Source organism: Melospiza melodia, unplaced genomic scaffold, assembly GCF_035770615.1.
Source record: "Melospiza melodia melodia isolate bMelMel2 unplaced genomic scaffold, bMelMel2.pri scaffold_114, whole genome shotgun sequence".
Lineage (NCBI taxonomy): Eukaryota > Metazoa > Chordata > Aves > Passeriformes > Passerellidae > Melospiza > Melospiza melodia.
Window position 1 is genome coordinate 107,190 of NW_026948506.1, and position 14,278 is coordinate 121,467.

Consider the following 14,278-nt stretch of genomic DNA (forward strand, 5'->3'; position numbering starts at 1 on the left):
AAGAAATGGGTGGGACGGAGGGCGGATACGAAGGAGGGACAACCGAAAAAGGGGTAGGGTCAAGGGGAAGGAAGGGGTTGGCGTCAGGGAGGAAAGGGTTAGGAGGAGAAGAAGGAGCCCCGGCGGGAACGGCCGCATGGCCACCGCCATCTTGGGCTCCAAGGGAGCCATTTTGAGAGTCTTCAACAAACCGCACAACCTTGGGATTTAGAACTGGGGACTTGGATACAGGGGCTGAGGAAGAGGGCAGAGAAGGAGCCTGGCCAGGGCTCCTTGAAGGGGGAGGCTGAGCAGGTCGAGGGGGAGCAGGGGCAGGATGGACCCCCTGCCTCTGGTCGGCCCTTAAAATCCCCCTCGAGGGCTCCTGCCTACGGGATGCGGGTGAGGTTTTAGGGGCAAGGGCAACAGAACGAGGGGAACGAGGGGATAAACTAGAACCAGCAGGACCTTTCTTAAGCTCCCCAAACGCACGGAGTGCTGCATGCACCCTACGTGCCCAATAAGCCACGGTGGCCAACTTCGCCTCCCCAGAATTTATGGCCTCGTCTAATTTCGCTATAACAGCTGCCCAATATCGTGGCTGCTTTACAAGTTCCGGGGAGGTTTCGGGGAACTTAGAAAAGATCCATCTAACTAAACATTTCAACGCTTGCTTGGGGGGCTTTTGCCCATTCCCAAGCAATAAACCTTTCACAACATAGTAAACCTCCTTTTGGGATTTTCCCAAGCCTGCACCCATGGCACCTTTCTAGCACAGGAATTACTGCTACTAGAAAGGGGGGAAATCCTCTGATGGTTCAACCACTCGCCAAGTGAATAACGCAAACTAAAACAACGGATCGCCAACCACCGACCCCTGCACCCCCCCACCGCCCCAAAGTCAGAGCCGGCCGGAGGGAAAAAAAAGGAGACTAGGGGATGGGTCCGGGCCCCACGTCTGGGGAAGCCGGCACCCACAGGGAAAAGAAAACAAAAAAGGCACGGGGATGAGGAAGTACCTCAAGGAAAGAGGGCAGGGATTAGGTCCCCAAGGCAGGGCATGTACCCCTACGGAGAGGTAAAAAGGCAAGGGGGGAAGCCCGGAGAGTCCCCAAGGCAGGGCCTGGACTTACCAACTCGGTGGCGACGAAAACCAAAATTGGGCGGTGGTTTCCGTCCCTGGAGTCCTCCTCTTGCGGTGCTGAGGGCTGGGACTCCAATCCCCGGGGAGCGCTACCCCTAAAACAGGGTCTGCTACTACCCGAGGTAGCGTAGCGTCCAATGGAAAACTGTAATTCCAATTCCGAGGGGTCTGGTCAGTGGTCAGCTGTCCAAGTGTCCACTTTCAGGCCCCACGTTGGGCGCCACACTGCGCTAGGGCGTTCGCAGCCCTAAGTCCGGCTAGCTGAAGGGGTGAGAATGGCCGACGCCCCTACGCATCGGAGGCCAGCCCCCCTTGGCGTCTTGGCCTCGGGCTGGGCTGGATCTCGGAATCGGACTATTTGCGCTTGAGAGGACGAATGAGGAGGTGACCACTTGCTAGGGGTAACAGGTCGGTTTATTGGAAGGTCCCACAGCAGAGGGCAACCAACAGATGGTAGAACCCCCGGCAAATGGCAACGAACAGGCGGAGCAACAAGGTTTTAAAGGGAGGGGGTGGAGAAGGGAGGGAAACCCGGCAAACCAATCTATGAATAGGTAGGGAGGCACACAACATAACTGGCATGAGGATATAGCCAATAAACGTAAAGCAGAGGAGGGGCCCCGGGACACCAGCCAACCACAACCCCCAGAGAGAAGAAGTTTCTCGAAGCTTGGGAGGAGTGGGGGATGATTGACTGGGCCCAGGGAGGAGAGAAGACTTACTTATAAGGCAAAGCCTGGGAGGGGAAATTACATAACATAAGAGATTGACAGTGGAGGGGGAAGGGGTATCCATGGTAACTTAACTGTCAGGGGCACAGTGGCGCGAAAACTGAGTAGGGAGGAACCATTTAACACAGAACAAAGGGGGAGCATACATAAATAAGGGAGAAAACTGGGGAATTTAAAAACACAACACAACACTGGTGGCCCTGGTGTTGCTGTAGGGCCTGAGTGCTCTCAGGGCCGGGCACAGCCCTGGGGGTGGCAGTGCCGGGGCTGCAGCAGGGACAGGCCATGGGCCCTGCTGGGGCAGCACTGACGCCTCAGCCCAGGGCCTGGGGGCTCCAGGCTCCTTGCCCAGGCACTCTCAAGAACATGGCCAGGCCAATGCTCAGCACAGAAAAGCACCGTGAGCAGCCCCAGCCTGGCCGTGGGCAGGCTGGGGGCAAACAGCATGGCTGGGGCTCTGCAAGGGCCCTGGGGCAGAGGGGAAGGAGCAGCAGAGCAGGGGCTGATCCATCCCCAGTGTGCTGCACAGCCCAGGGCAGCGTCCCAGAGCGTCCTCATGGAGCTGCCAACAACATCCCCCCTCTGCAGCCCTGGCCTCTCCCCCAGCTCACACTGGTGCCCCATCCTTGCAGGCACAGACACGGCAGCACTGGCTCAGCAGCCCCTGTTTGCATTGCACAGAGCAGGTGGGAGCACCCCCATGATGTTGCTGTGGGGACATGAACCTGAGGGAGCACAAATGCCATCAGCCCCTGAGGCCAGCAAGGGCTGGGGGACACCAGGGAAACCACTCATCTTTGTCCTGGCCTCTGCAGTCAGCCAGAAAGTTTGTTCCCATCAGCTGGGAATTTCCTGTCCCACTGCAGATGCTGTTGCTCAGAGCCAGGGCTGCCTGGCAGCCACCCCAAAAGTTGTCTGACCATTTCCTTGGCTTCACCTTTGATTTCTTTACTCTTCCCTGGCAAAAAATTTCTTCCTAGTGCCCATCCCTGTTCCCTGCCCTGCAAACAGCCCATCCCTGGTTGCCCTTTCCTCTCCGGCCTCACTCCCCATTGCAGTTCCTGACTTGGCACCATGGGAATGTCCCTTGGGCAGCAGGATCATCCTACAAGTGCTGCAGGAATTGTCTGCAGGCTCTTGCAGTGCCTGGTGCTGCTCCCTTGCCAGAGGCACCCCAGGCCAGGGGGGCACATCTGGGCTGCTGTGTCTGGCTCTGGGGCTCCCTGTTCTGGGCAGTGAGGAGGAGCTGCAGAGGCTCTGCAGGACTGACAGGATGGGCTTTGGGGCTGGCAGGAGAAGCTGAGGGACCTGGGCTGCTGGAGCTTCTGAAGAGGAGGCCCAGGGCTCCTCCTGCAACTGCTCCAAGGGTTCTTTCAGAGAATCCCAGAATCAGCAAGGTTGGAAAAGTCCTTGGAGATCATCAAGTCCAATCTGTGCCCTGACACCGCCTTGTCTCCCCTGAGCCTCCTCTTCTCCAGGATAAACAACCCCAGCTCCTTCAGCTGTTCCTAACAGGAGTTGTCCTCCAGACCCCTTCCCAGCCTTGTTGCCCTTCTCTGGACATGCTCCAGCCCCTCCATGTCCTTCCTAAATTGGTGGGCACAGAACTGGACACAGCACTCGATGTGCTGCCCAAGCAGTGCTGAGCACAGGGGAAGAATCCCTGCCCTGCTCCTGCTGGCCACATCATTCCTGATCCAGGCCAGGAGACATTGGCCTTCTTGGCCAGCTGGGCACACTGCTGGCTCATGTCCAGCCTGCTGTCCATCAGTCCCTGCAGGTCCCTTTCTGCCTGGCTGCTCTCCAGCCACTCTGTCCCCAGCCTGTAGTGCTACAGGGCTTGTTGTGGCCAAAGTGCAGGACCCAGCACTTGGATTTGTTAAACCTCACCTTGTTGAATTTGGGCCCTGGATCCAGCCTGTCCAGGGCCCTGTGCAGAGCCCTCCTACCCTCCAGGTGATCAACACTCCCAGCCAGCTTGGTGTCACCACAACTCTATGAGACCCCAGAGTGTCCCTATGGCCTCCATGATTCCATGAGGCCTCCCAGTGTCACAATGTCTCTTTGGTTCCATGGGACCCCTTGGTGCCACAAAGTCCTTTGGATCCTTGGGCCCTGCAGTGTCACAGTTGCCCTTTGTCCCCCAAGGCCCTGAAGTGTCATAATGGATCCTTGGTTCCAGGAGGTCTGGCAGTGCAGCAATGCTCTCCTTGGTTCCACCATGTCACAATGGCCTCTTGGTCCCAAGGGCCACCATGGTGTCAAACATGTTTCCTTCATTCCAGGAATCCCTGAGGAGCAGCACTGGCCCCTTGGTTCCATGGGGCCCTGCAGTGTCACAATGGCCCCATCATGACACCAGGTCCTGCTCTGTCACAATGCTCTGCATGGTTCCACAAGGCCCTGCAGGGTCACAGTGGCCTCTGTGGTTCCAGCAGGACCCAGACTGTCACCATGGACTCCTTGCTTCCATCCACAGTGTCACAATGGGCCCTTGGCTCTGTGCTGCCATGTCGTACACAGTGTCACCATGGTCCTCTTAGTGCCACCAGGCCCCGCAGTGTCCCTATGGCCCCTGGCTTCCCCAGGCACCTGCAGCATCACAATCATCAGAGAATCAACCAGGCTGCAAAAGACTTTGGAGAGCATCAAGTCCAACCTGGGACCCAACACCACCTTGTCACCCAGACCATGGTACTCAGTGCCACATCCAGTCTTTCTTTAAACACTTCTAGGGACAGTGACTCAGCCACCTCCCTGAGCAGCCCATTCCAATGCCCAAACACCCTTTCTGTGAAGAATATTTCCTAATGTCCAGCTAAACTTCCCCTGGTGCAGCTTTTGGCTGTGTCCTCTTGTCCTGTCACTGTTTCATGGGAAAAATTCCTGACCCCCACCTGGCTGCACCCTCCTGTCAGGGAGTTGTAGAGAGTGATGAGGTCTCCCTTGAGCCTCCTCTTCTCCAGGATAAACAACCTCAGCTCCCTCAGCTGCTCCTCACAGGACTTGTGCTCCAGACACCTCACCAGCCTTGTTGCCCTTCTCTGAACACGCTCCAGCCCCTCCATGTCCTTCCTCAATTGGAGGGCCCAGAACTGCAAACAGCACTCGAGATGCTGCCCAACCAGTGCTGAGCACAGGGGAAGAATCCCTGCCCTGCTCCTGCTGGCCACACCATTCCTGATCCATAGGAGTGCCAGGGATTGGGTGAGGGAAATGATGGGAGGGGATGGGGAAAAAGTGTTCTTGATTGTCAGCCACGGAGGGCTTTGATTTTCATATCTGTTCAGACTGCATCAGAAGACGCTGGGGATCCATATCAATTGGGGATTGCTGATATCAATGTATAAACAGGAAAAGAAAACTGGATAAAACAATGTTCTCTGCATTGTTTCAATACAGTATATTCAATTTAAATGCACTTCTGAAATGTCTGATTAACCACAGAAGAATTGAAAATATAAATTATTTCCAGGGTTTTTCTAGTTTGAGCATTTTGAGTAAGAACTGAAAATTTAAATTATTCCCATGGGCTTTTCTTGTTTGTCTATTTTGAACAAATGTTTATGAGCCTTTTTCAGTGAATTTGTGAACTGAAGAGCTCAAGAAAGAAGAGGCCTCCGGAGTAGGAAAACTGATCACCAACCTCCTAGTGGATGAAGGTCCATCCCCATCAGAGCAACAATGAACAGAAATGGGCACAGCTTTGTGGCTGCCCAGCTTTGGCATGGGCCCTGGGCCTGGAGCAGGAGCAGCTCTTGAGGGCCCCAAGGCCGCGGCTCTTGTGCTGCCCTGGGCAGATGGGATGGCAGCAGGGGCTAAAGAGCTCTCAGCACCTCAGCCCGAGGGGAGCAGGGCAGCCAGGGAGCCTCCTTTGGCCTTGGCCAAGCACCTTCCCCCATGGCTGGGGCTGAGTCCTGTGGCAGCTGCAGCTGCTGCTGTGCCCTTGCCAGGGGCTGAGGCCATGGGGCCAGTGCCCAGAGCAGCCTGGCCTGAGCAGAGCTGCGGGGCCAGAGCCGGCTGGGCTGGGCTGGGGAGAGGCCCTTTGTGCTGCCCAGAGCTCAGGGCAGCTGGCAGAGCTTGCAGGGAGCTCTTGGAGCCTGGCCCAGAAACCATCAGTGTCCGTCTCAGCCTGGCTGAGCGTGCAGGGGCAGGACTTAGGCCAGGCCTTGTGGGGCAGGGTCAGCGCCTGTGCAAGGCATTGCAAAGAGGCAAGTGGCCCTGAGAGGAGGCTGCTCAGTGCCCTTGGTGGCATGGACAGAGCAGGGAGGGTGCCCAGGACATTTGTCAGCCCCAGTCTCTGTGCCCAGCCCTTGGCAGCCCTGGCTGCTGAGCCAAGCTTTGTCCTGAGCTGAGTTTGGCTGTGGCCCAGCTCTATCCTCCTGCAGGGCTCAGGGCCTGTTCCTGGCCATGGCCAGCCCTGGCTGCCTCTCTGCTGGCCCAAAGGTCTGGAGAGCACGAGGCAGGGCTGTCTGTTATAGGTTAGTTGCGGTGGGGAATGAATCACCCACTAATAAGTCCAAATAAAATTAAATTTATTAATTGATAGAGCAAGTGATAATAGGCAAAGTCAGCGTCCTGGGCGCGCTGCGTGACAGGAGAGTCTCCGCTCTACCACTGCCGCACTCATCTGATTTTCCGTGGAGTTCTTATACAGTCCTGCTTCCAGGCTGATGTGTAGTACTCTGCGTATTCTTCTTTTGTGTTTAGGTGGTCATAGTCCACCTCCTGGGGTCTGAAGATGAAAGTTGGTAATTTTCCTTTCTCTGATTCCTGGAATTCTTAGGCTCAGTCTGCTGAGTTCCTGGAATCCCAGGTTTACTGAGTGGATAAGCTGATACTGTGTTATCAATCATAGCAAACCCCCCACCCATATTAACAGTTTACTAACAGATAAACAACTGTTTGTGAAAACTATTGTCTTTTGGTTTCATCTTCCTTATCCTTTAAAGTCTGGAAATTTACTTAGACAAACTAGAGGTGATGCAATAGTCTTACTGGAATTACTTTGTCAGCTTTGATGAACAAACTTAAAGTTTTAACCCATTACATTGTCTGTGCAGGCCCACAGATGCCCCGGGCTCTGCAGGAGCTGGCAGAGGCTGCCCAGCAGGGAGGCCATGGGGCACAGAGCCCCAAGGCTGCTGTGGGCACCATGGCACAGGGGCCGTTCTCAGCCGCAATGCTCCTGGCCTGGGCTGGGCCTGCACAGGGGTGTGGCCACCATGGCAGGGCCAGCACAGGGCCACAAAGGGGCCATGCGGCCGCTGCCAGGGCTGACAGCAAGGCCAGGCACACACAAGCAATTGCTGAGCATGGCCTGCACTGGCCAGGCCTGACTGTGCCAAAGGCAGAGCTCAGCTGTCCTTGGGGGCTGCAGCAACAGTCCAGAGCCCAAAGAGCCTCCATGGCTGTGCTGGAGACCAAGGCTGCAGGAGGGAAATGCAGGGCTGCTGTGCGATGGGGAGGGCATTGAATTTCAGCACACACCTCAGCTCTCTGATGATCCCGGCACCATGCTGGGCCCTGTTTCAGACTGAAGCAGAGCAGATGTTGATGGAAGAGTAACCCTGCGGGGCTGTCAGGGACCTGCAGCTTGCAAGGATCTCTGCTCTCCTTTGGGTGCTCTCGGAGAGATCCAATCCCAGCTGGGAACCTCAGGGCACAAGTGGCACTGCCTGTTCATAGGCACACAACTGATGTCTGCCTGGAAAGGGGCACAGGTTTTAATACCTGCTTATATCATAAGATACAAGCAGATCTTTTTTATGTGGGTCATTTGAGTACTTTTGAGAAATGGCAAAATTTTCCTAGTACGAACAGGGATTCCCTGGAAGCATACTGATGGCAGAAGAAGAAACACTGATCTTCTCATCTACTTGTGTCAGCATTATTCAGTTTATTATTTAATCTCACTCTTCCATCAGGTGTTTCCTGCTCTCCTGTTTTAATGGCCATTTCTAAGAACATCTTTTCATTTAGAGCAGCTGGATCTTTGTACTTCCTGCTGCTCCCAGATTTTCTCCTCTAGGTCCTTTCTGGTCATTCAAGTACCTCTCAATTGACTGGTTTAATGCTTTGAGGTGCAAGAAGTTGACCAAGATTTCCGAGTTTATATATTATAAATATAAAAATAATCATCACCTCAATTATGTTTGTATTTATCACAGAACCTTTTTTTTCTTTTGTCCTGATCTAAAACTGTTCTTGTACAGAAATCCATGGGGGATAGGGGACATGTCACATGCTGCTGGGACATCCCAGAGAGCTGAGAGAAGAGCTGTGATGGTTATTAAACTGTTCAAATGATCAGGTTCTGTTTGTTTACAAGAAACCTTTCTGTGCCTCTGAGTGTCATCAGTCCCTGAGGCCAAAGGACACAAACCTGATGAGTTGTGGGTCCCACTGCATGGGCTGCACTTGGACTTTGGTCTCTGCACAGGAGAGCTCTTCATCCCCTTTCTCTCTTTTCCTCCCCCTGGGCATGGAGGGAGCTCCTGACTTCAGCGTGTGACTCATGTGTGCAAAGAGCAAATCTGGGCAGAATTGGGGCAGGAAGGGTTTGGGGGGACCTTGGGATCTGTGCTGGGCACAGAAGGTGTTTTCCATTGCTCTGAGAATGTCTGTGGAAAGTAGATGTAATTTCCACCACAGGAATGACTTTTGCATTTGATGGAGCTGTGCCTTCCCTTGTCTTTGTTGGCTGAGATTAAATGAACATCCCTCTGTGTCTCGGACAGCTCCTTCTCCAAGGAAAGCAGGTGGGTGTTGGAGCCAAGTAGCTGAAAGCTGCAGGTGCAGCCTGGGCTGGAGGGAGCACAGATTTGCACAAGGCTGCTCTGAGTGCCAGGGCTTGGATGGGGGAAATGGTGGGGTGGGGGTAGGGAGAGTCTGATTGATTGTCAGCCATGAAGGGTCTTGATTTTCATGTCTATTCAAACTGCATGAGGAGGTACTTGGATTCAGTGTCACATGTCAATTCACAGTGACACAGTGTCACATTCACATTTGCACATGTCAATTTATGAACAGATTAAAATAACCTAAGCAGGACCTAAAAGAATCTACTTCTTCTTCTGTACCTTACAAATTCGCACCCCTTCATCCCCAATAGCATTCTTTAACCAGCAAGATACATACAGTAATTGCTCAGGATCAGTATCTCCTCGAGCTGTCAGATGATTTAGTTGTTGGCACATCCACTTGTCCGTTGTCCCACACCAAGGCCATCCTCCTTGCACCTCTAATTCCGGCCACACTTCTACACAGTAGTGGATCATTTTCATTTTATCTAATCCCTCTGTGGCCTCTATAGAACCCCATCTCTCCAACAGTTCTCTTAAGGGACTATTGGAAGGTATATTCCTCAGTCTCTTGCCGGTCTTTTTTTACTATTACACCCTCCCATTTTTCAGGTCTCAACAGTAAAAAATCCCAAAGGTGCCTCTACTGACAGGTAATTAAAAAAAATAAACCTCTTGTTTGAGGAGCTTCAGCCTCCTCCACCGAACTTCAAATTTCTGCATGATGCTCAGGACTTTATACTGAAACAACTGCCCGATCTCTTGATTGTCCAACTTTCCCAATGTCAGGTCTTACATCTATCAGGACTTGAACACATGAAACGTCAGCCTAAGAATCCAGGTTGTGCCTGACTCCCTCAGTCAGGAAGAGCTGCTGCCTGATTTTTAGTTTGCCTAACGTGCCAATTTTTAGGCTTCACCGTATCAGGACTTAAAAACAACACGCAGCCTCCTTCGCTGGGGTTTGTGCCTGACTCCTTTGTCAGGACTTACTTTGCCTGCAGGGCTTGTGAGCTACCCAAATCCTTCTCGGGACTTACAATCTGCCTGACTTCCCTCTGTCAGGACTTACTTTTCGTGCGTTCCATTCATACAACTATTCCCTCCGCATGCCCAGAGAGGGGGAGCCCTTTTTTTTCCCCCTTAGGAGACGACTCACTCACGCTAATTCCACTCACTTTCCCCTGTTCCCGGCTGGCTTTCTCGCGAACATTCGGAAATCTGGTACCAAGAGGTCCGCTCTTGCTCCGAAGGTCCGGCTGCCAGCCCTCGTCTCACTCACACACACATGCGCACGTCTCCCACTCCTGCCACCGGATTTCTCACCAGTCTGGTGCTCCAGTGCTCCTCTGTGTCGCTGGTCCTGAGCCGATCTCTCTGGTCCTGATAGCCAGCTGTCCTGGAGGTCCAAGATGGCCAGTCCTGGTGTCCTCTTCTGGCGTGGTAATTGCGGACGAGCGCCCAAGCTAAAATAAACAGGGCAGGAGACTTTTTCTCCTTTTAGTGCCTTTATTAAAAGTGATCAGCTCAGGATTGGGCAGCTCGGAAGGGGCTGCAGCTTCCCGTCGCCTCTCCCCGGGTGACTTGGAGGAGGAGGACATGCGCAGCTTTGTCCACTAGGGGCAGAGCTGGGGGTCCGGTCCTCGTGGGAGCCTTTAGGGCGTGGTGACCCCTTCCGATGTTAATCCTGCCACCTCTCTTGGCCTGCTCCTGGCATCGGGACGACTCCCGTGCTCAGGGTGAGAGGGAATGCGACGGTGTTCAGCATCTCTGCAGGCTCAGCGCTCCGTTCCTGACGTCCAGACATTACTCCAATCTCTCAGCTCTTAGGTGGCTTGTTGTTTTGAGGTGTTTTTTAGCAAGCTAGAAGCAGTAGCTTCTCATGGCATGCTGGTCTTGGAGTTATTTTGCATATTCCCCCCCCTAAAGTCTCTTCTCCTCACTGTTTGGGAGGTCCCCACCCTTCACTGTCTCAGAGAAGGGCCATTAACTTGGTCCCAGCTGGAGTTTTTACTGATACAAAACCAACTATTAACGACAACGACCCATAATTACCATAACACAAGCAGCAGCCCAGCAGCAACCACGGTAAGCTTTTTCTCACAAAAAAAATTGGCAGAATTTTTGTTCATAACGCTTCAGGTGATGTTCATCTTCCTTTCTCAAGCTGTTTTTCTCTGCTTCAATAAGGCGTGAGATAAGCATATTTCTTTTTTATATATTCCAAAGCTATAGTTTCAAGGATACAAGTAATATTCTAAAATTATGCTTCAAAAGATTATTATTGCAGAGCTCTTTATGGATTCAATGCAAGCAAAAAGCCTTATCTTTAACACCTTAATTCCAATGCTCCTAAATCAACCAGCGTTAATTGCAAACCAAAGATAGGTTCAAAGGCCTTTTTCCATGCTTTATTTTCCTCACTTATTAATAGAATTCACAGCTCGCCCATTGTCTGGGTCCACACATTTCTCATTCACAAATACACGTCGCCTGTTTGTACCTGACATGAAACACAGCGTTGTATTTCACATTTCCACCTGTGTTTAGCAAAAAAGGTCAAGAGACCAGAAGGCATATGCCATGCCTGTAAAGAAGTAGTTTAACTTGTCCTCATCGGTGGAATTCCCATTCCAGTGCAGCTTTTGTGACAGAAATATGTCTGTCCATGCCGCACGACAGTCCATACTCCCTCCTTATTGGCATTGTACTCTTTTATGCATAAAGCTGAATGAGTTTGACACTAATATCAGTTAATATTAAATGAAATTTTCTTTGAGTGTTTGGCCCAGCTGCAGATCTTAAGTGGAGGAGATGACACATTTTGTTCCAACTTTTTTATTTCTCTGTTTTGTTTATTGTAACCCAAGAACTTTATTCAAGAATGAAGCAAACTTTTCTGGCTGTCCAGGAGGAAAAGGTTTAAAAGCTGACAAGTTCATTGACTGCATTGTCTCCACAAGAGTGCAGTAAAAAGAGACCAAAAGCAAAAATTAAAGAAATAGCCACCCCATGGGAAAATTTTAAATACAATTTTCTTTCTATGCATCCATACATAATTCTTTAGCATGGAAATATTAAATAAGGATATGTATGGAAAGGAAGAGAATGCCCAGAGCAGCAGGCCCCAGCCAGCACTGGCTGGTAGGGAGCCTTGCTGAGAACACACTTCCATCAGCTTTCTGAGACAAACTCAACTTTGACACTTTTTAATCTTCTGTGGTCACAGTGCTGGGAGACTGAGCAAGATCTGAGGCTCTGCTCCATAAACCATAAGAGGAAATCCATCCTATTTGAACACATGGAAGAGTTCTCCCCTGATCACAGAAAGGGTCAGAAAGAACAGCTACATCATTCTGTCACTTGCTAGTATCAGGCTGCAAATAAGGCTCGAATGCTTGGCACTGCCCAACACAAAGAAATAAATATTCCAAAGCTGACAGAAGCACCAAGATAATAAGTTTAGGAAACTTGCTCAATTTAAATGAATGCCAGGCCTGGTCTGTTCAGAAAGCTCGTCTGAAACATAGGAAACTCTGCTTGCAAGGCAAAGGAACAAGATGCAGACTAAGTAAAGGGCGTTACATTTTTTCTGCCTTCAGTTTAAAAGTCATCTTTTATTTTTAGAGTGGAGTCAATCATGAGTAAAGAGAAAACAGTAAGATACAGTCAAAACCAGGAGGAGAAATAAACCCAACAGGAGTCAGGATGAACTCTAAAAAAAGGAGCTAGGAGTTTTGGTGATGGTGGGATTTTTTCACACATTGTTTGCTTGTGGGGTAGGGGGTTTTTTGTGTGTTTTTGTTAGTTTAGTTTAAATTTTGCTCCTGAAGTGACAGGCAGTGGATCTGTGAAACTACTTGTCAGATGGTATGGTGGATTCAGGAAGTTTGGTTAAAAGGGCAGCCTGAATGAGTACCTGAAAGACAGGGGTATTTAAAGTTACTAACCAGATAATATCTATATCTGCTTTATTAATCCCCTGAAGTGTTTTTCTTTTTTTAATCTAAATATATGTTACCTCAAATGAAAAAATATTTATAAGTGGTAAAAAAATAATTATTGTGGTAAAAAAGCTTGGTAAGTGTGGTAAATTTCTACATAGTGTTAGTCTATTCACTCTGGAAAATGTAATATCCAGATGGAGATGACAGAGAAGGATGTAAATTACCTTGTTGCGTTCTCAGCTGTGCAGTCACATGGACTGAATGCTCTTGCCCAGCAGGAACAGCCCCAGCAGCTCCATACCTGCAGTTACAGTAGAGGACACAGCCATCTCTGTGCAGCTGTTTGGCCAGCTCAAGCTGATGGTTCATCAGCTTGTCATTTATTACTACTATTAGTGGTTTTCCATTCTCTAGAGTCTCCAGGCAGCTACCAGCACCTACAAGAGGAACAGAAAACATGGTGAGAGATCAAATATCCCCCTACTCGCTGCTGAAAGAGGGGAGCCTCTTGAACAACCCAGCTGTGGAGCTCAGCACTCCCAGCCAGCTCACCCCGGGCTGAAGAGACCTCATCCCACGGAGCTCCCGCAGCCCCAGAAGCAGCCGGGCTGTACCTGTGTGGCTGATGACCAGGTCTGCGCTCTGCAGCTCCTCAGCCAGCGAGTCCTTGAACCGGAACGCTTCCACCGCCGCGGCCGGGCTGCTGCTGGGCTGCGGCTGCGGCAGCGAGCCCCAGCCCGCCTGCAGCACCAGCTTCTGGTACCCGCGGCTCTGCAGCGCCTGCGGGCAGGGCACCGGGGGATGGAGGCGATAAGGGGGGCGGAGAAGATGGTGGGGAGGGGGGACGGAGAGAGAGAAGGAGAAGAAGGGGGGGATGACGGAGGTGGAACGAAGGGGATGAGGCGGGGATAGAGAGGCTGTGTGAGGGCTGTGCCCAGCTCCAGACGGCCCCGGCCCCGGTATCACCCCCCCCCCCCCCCGTCCCACAGGCCGTCCCTCCCCTTCCTCAAGCAACACTTCATGCTTCTCCGCCGGGCACCCCCGAACCGCCACGGCACCCTCAGGCGCCCCGGCACTGCTGCCGGGATGCGGCAGGGAGGGCAGGGCAGCCCGCGGCGCACAGGCGCCAGCCCCGGGAGGGCAGGCCCGGGCCAGGGCCGGTGTCGGTGTCTCGGCCGACTGACCTGCAGCGCGGGCGGGGAGCGGGCCGCGGCGATCAGCTCATCGAAGCTGGTGGTGCTCACGGTGACGAACATGGACTTCATGGCCACCGGGACGGGACGGCTGTGAGGCCGCCAGGGGGAGCCGCACGCCCACACAGAGCTCCCGAAATGGCGGCAGGGCTGAGGAGAGGGACGGGGCAGGTGGGAATGCCTCCTTCCCTCCCTGTCCCTCCTTGTTCCTCCCTGACCCTCCTGTCCCTTCTTGTCCTTCCTTGTCCCTCCTTGTCCCTCCTTGTCCCCTACCGTGGCTTCTCTTCATGGGTTTTTCCCGTCCGCCCGTTTCGGCGGGGCTGCTGCCACTGCGCCGTGAGGTTCTCCCTCACAGTACCGCACCAGCAGCGATGGTGGCCGCTCTAATGAGCCCACTGTCCAGCAGCGTTTAGAGGGGTAGCCAAGGCTGTTCCAGGGTTTTAGATTTTCAAGGAGAAGAGGTAAAAATAAATTTGGAAAA

The 14,278-nt window shown here is 52.3% G+C and overlaps 1 protein-coding gene across 2 annotated transcripts; it reads right to left on the reverse strand.

Annotated features, from left to right (window-relative positions):
* Positions 1–11,512: 11,512 nt before the first annotated feature.
* Positions 11,513–13,869, reverse strand: LOC134433086 (UDP-N-acetylglucosamine transferase subunit ALG13 homolog). Of its 2 annotated transcripts, XM_063181980.1 has the most exons (5): positions 13,789–13,869; positions 13,219–13,384; positions 12,906–13,041; positions 11,957–11,969; positions 11,513–11,611 (listed from the first exon to the last, which is right to left on the reverse strand). In XM_063181980.1, exons 1-5 carry the CDS (start codon positions 13,867–13,869, stop codon positions 11,513–11,515), a joined length of 495 nt encoding a protein of 164 aa, XP_063038050.1. The 2 variants fall into 2 exon arrangements, with proteins under 2 accessions (XP_063038050.1, XP_063038049.1); XM_063181979.1 differs by lacking the exon at positions 11,957–11,969 and having other exon boundaries at positions 12,887–13,041.
* Positions 13,870–14,278: the final 409 nt, after the last annotated feature.

Coding starts and splice junctions, on each gene's coding strand:
- LOC134433086 (XM_063181979.1), bottom strand. CDS start 13,869: ATGAAGTCCATGTTCGTCACCGTGAGCACCACCAGCTTCGATGAGCTG. Junction 13,042..13,218: donor CCTGGTCATCAGCCACACAG/GTACAGCCCGGC, acceptor TTCCTCTTGTAG/GTGCTGGTAGCTGCCTGGAG. Junction 11,612..12,886: donor GGTATGGAGCTGCTGGGGCT/GTTCCTGCTGGG, acceptor ACTCTTGTGGAG/ACAATGCAGTCAATGAACTT.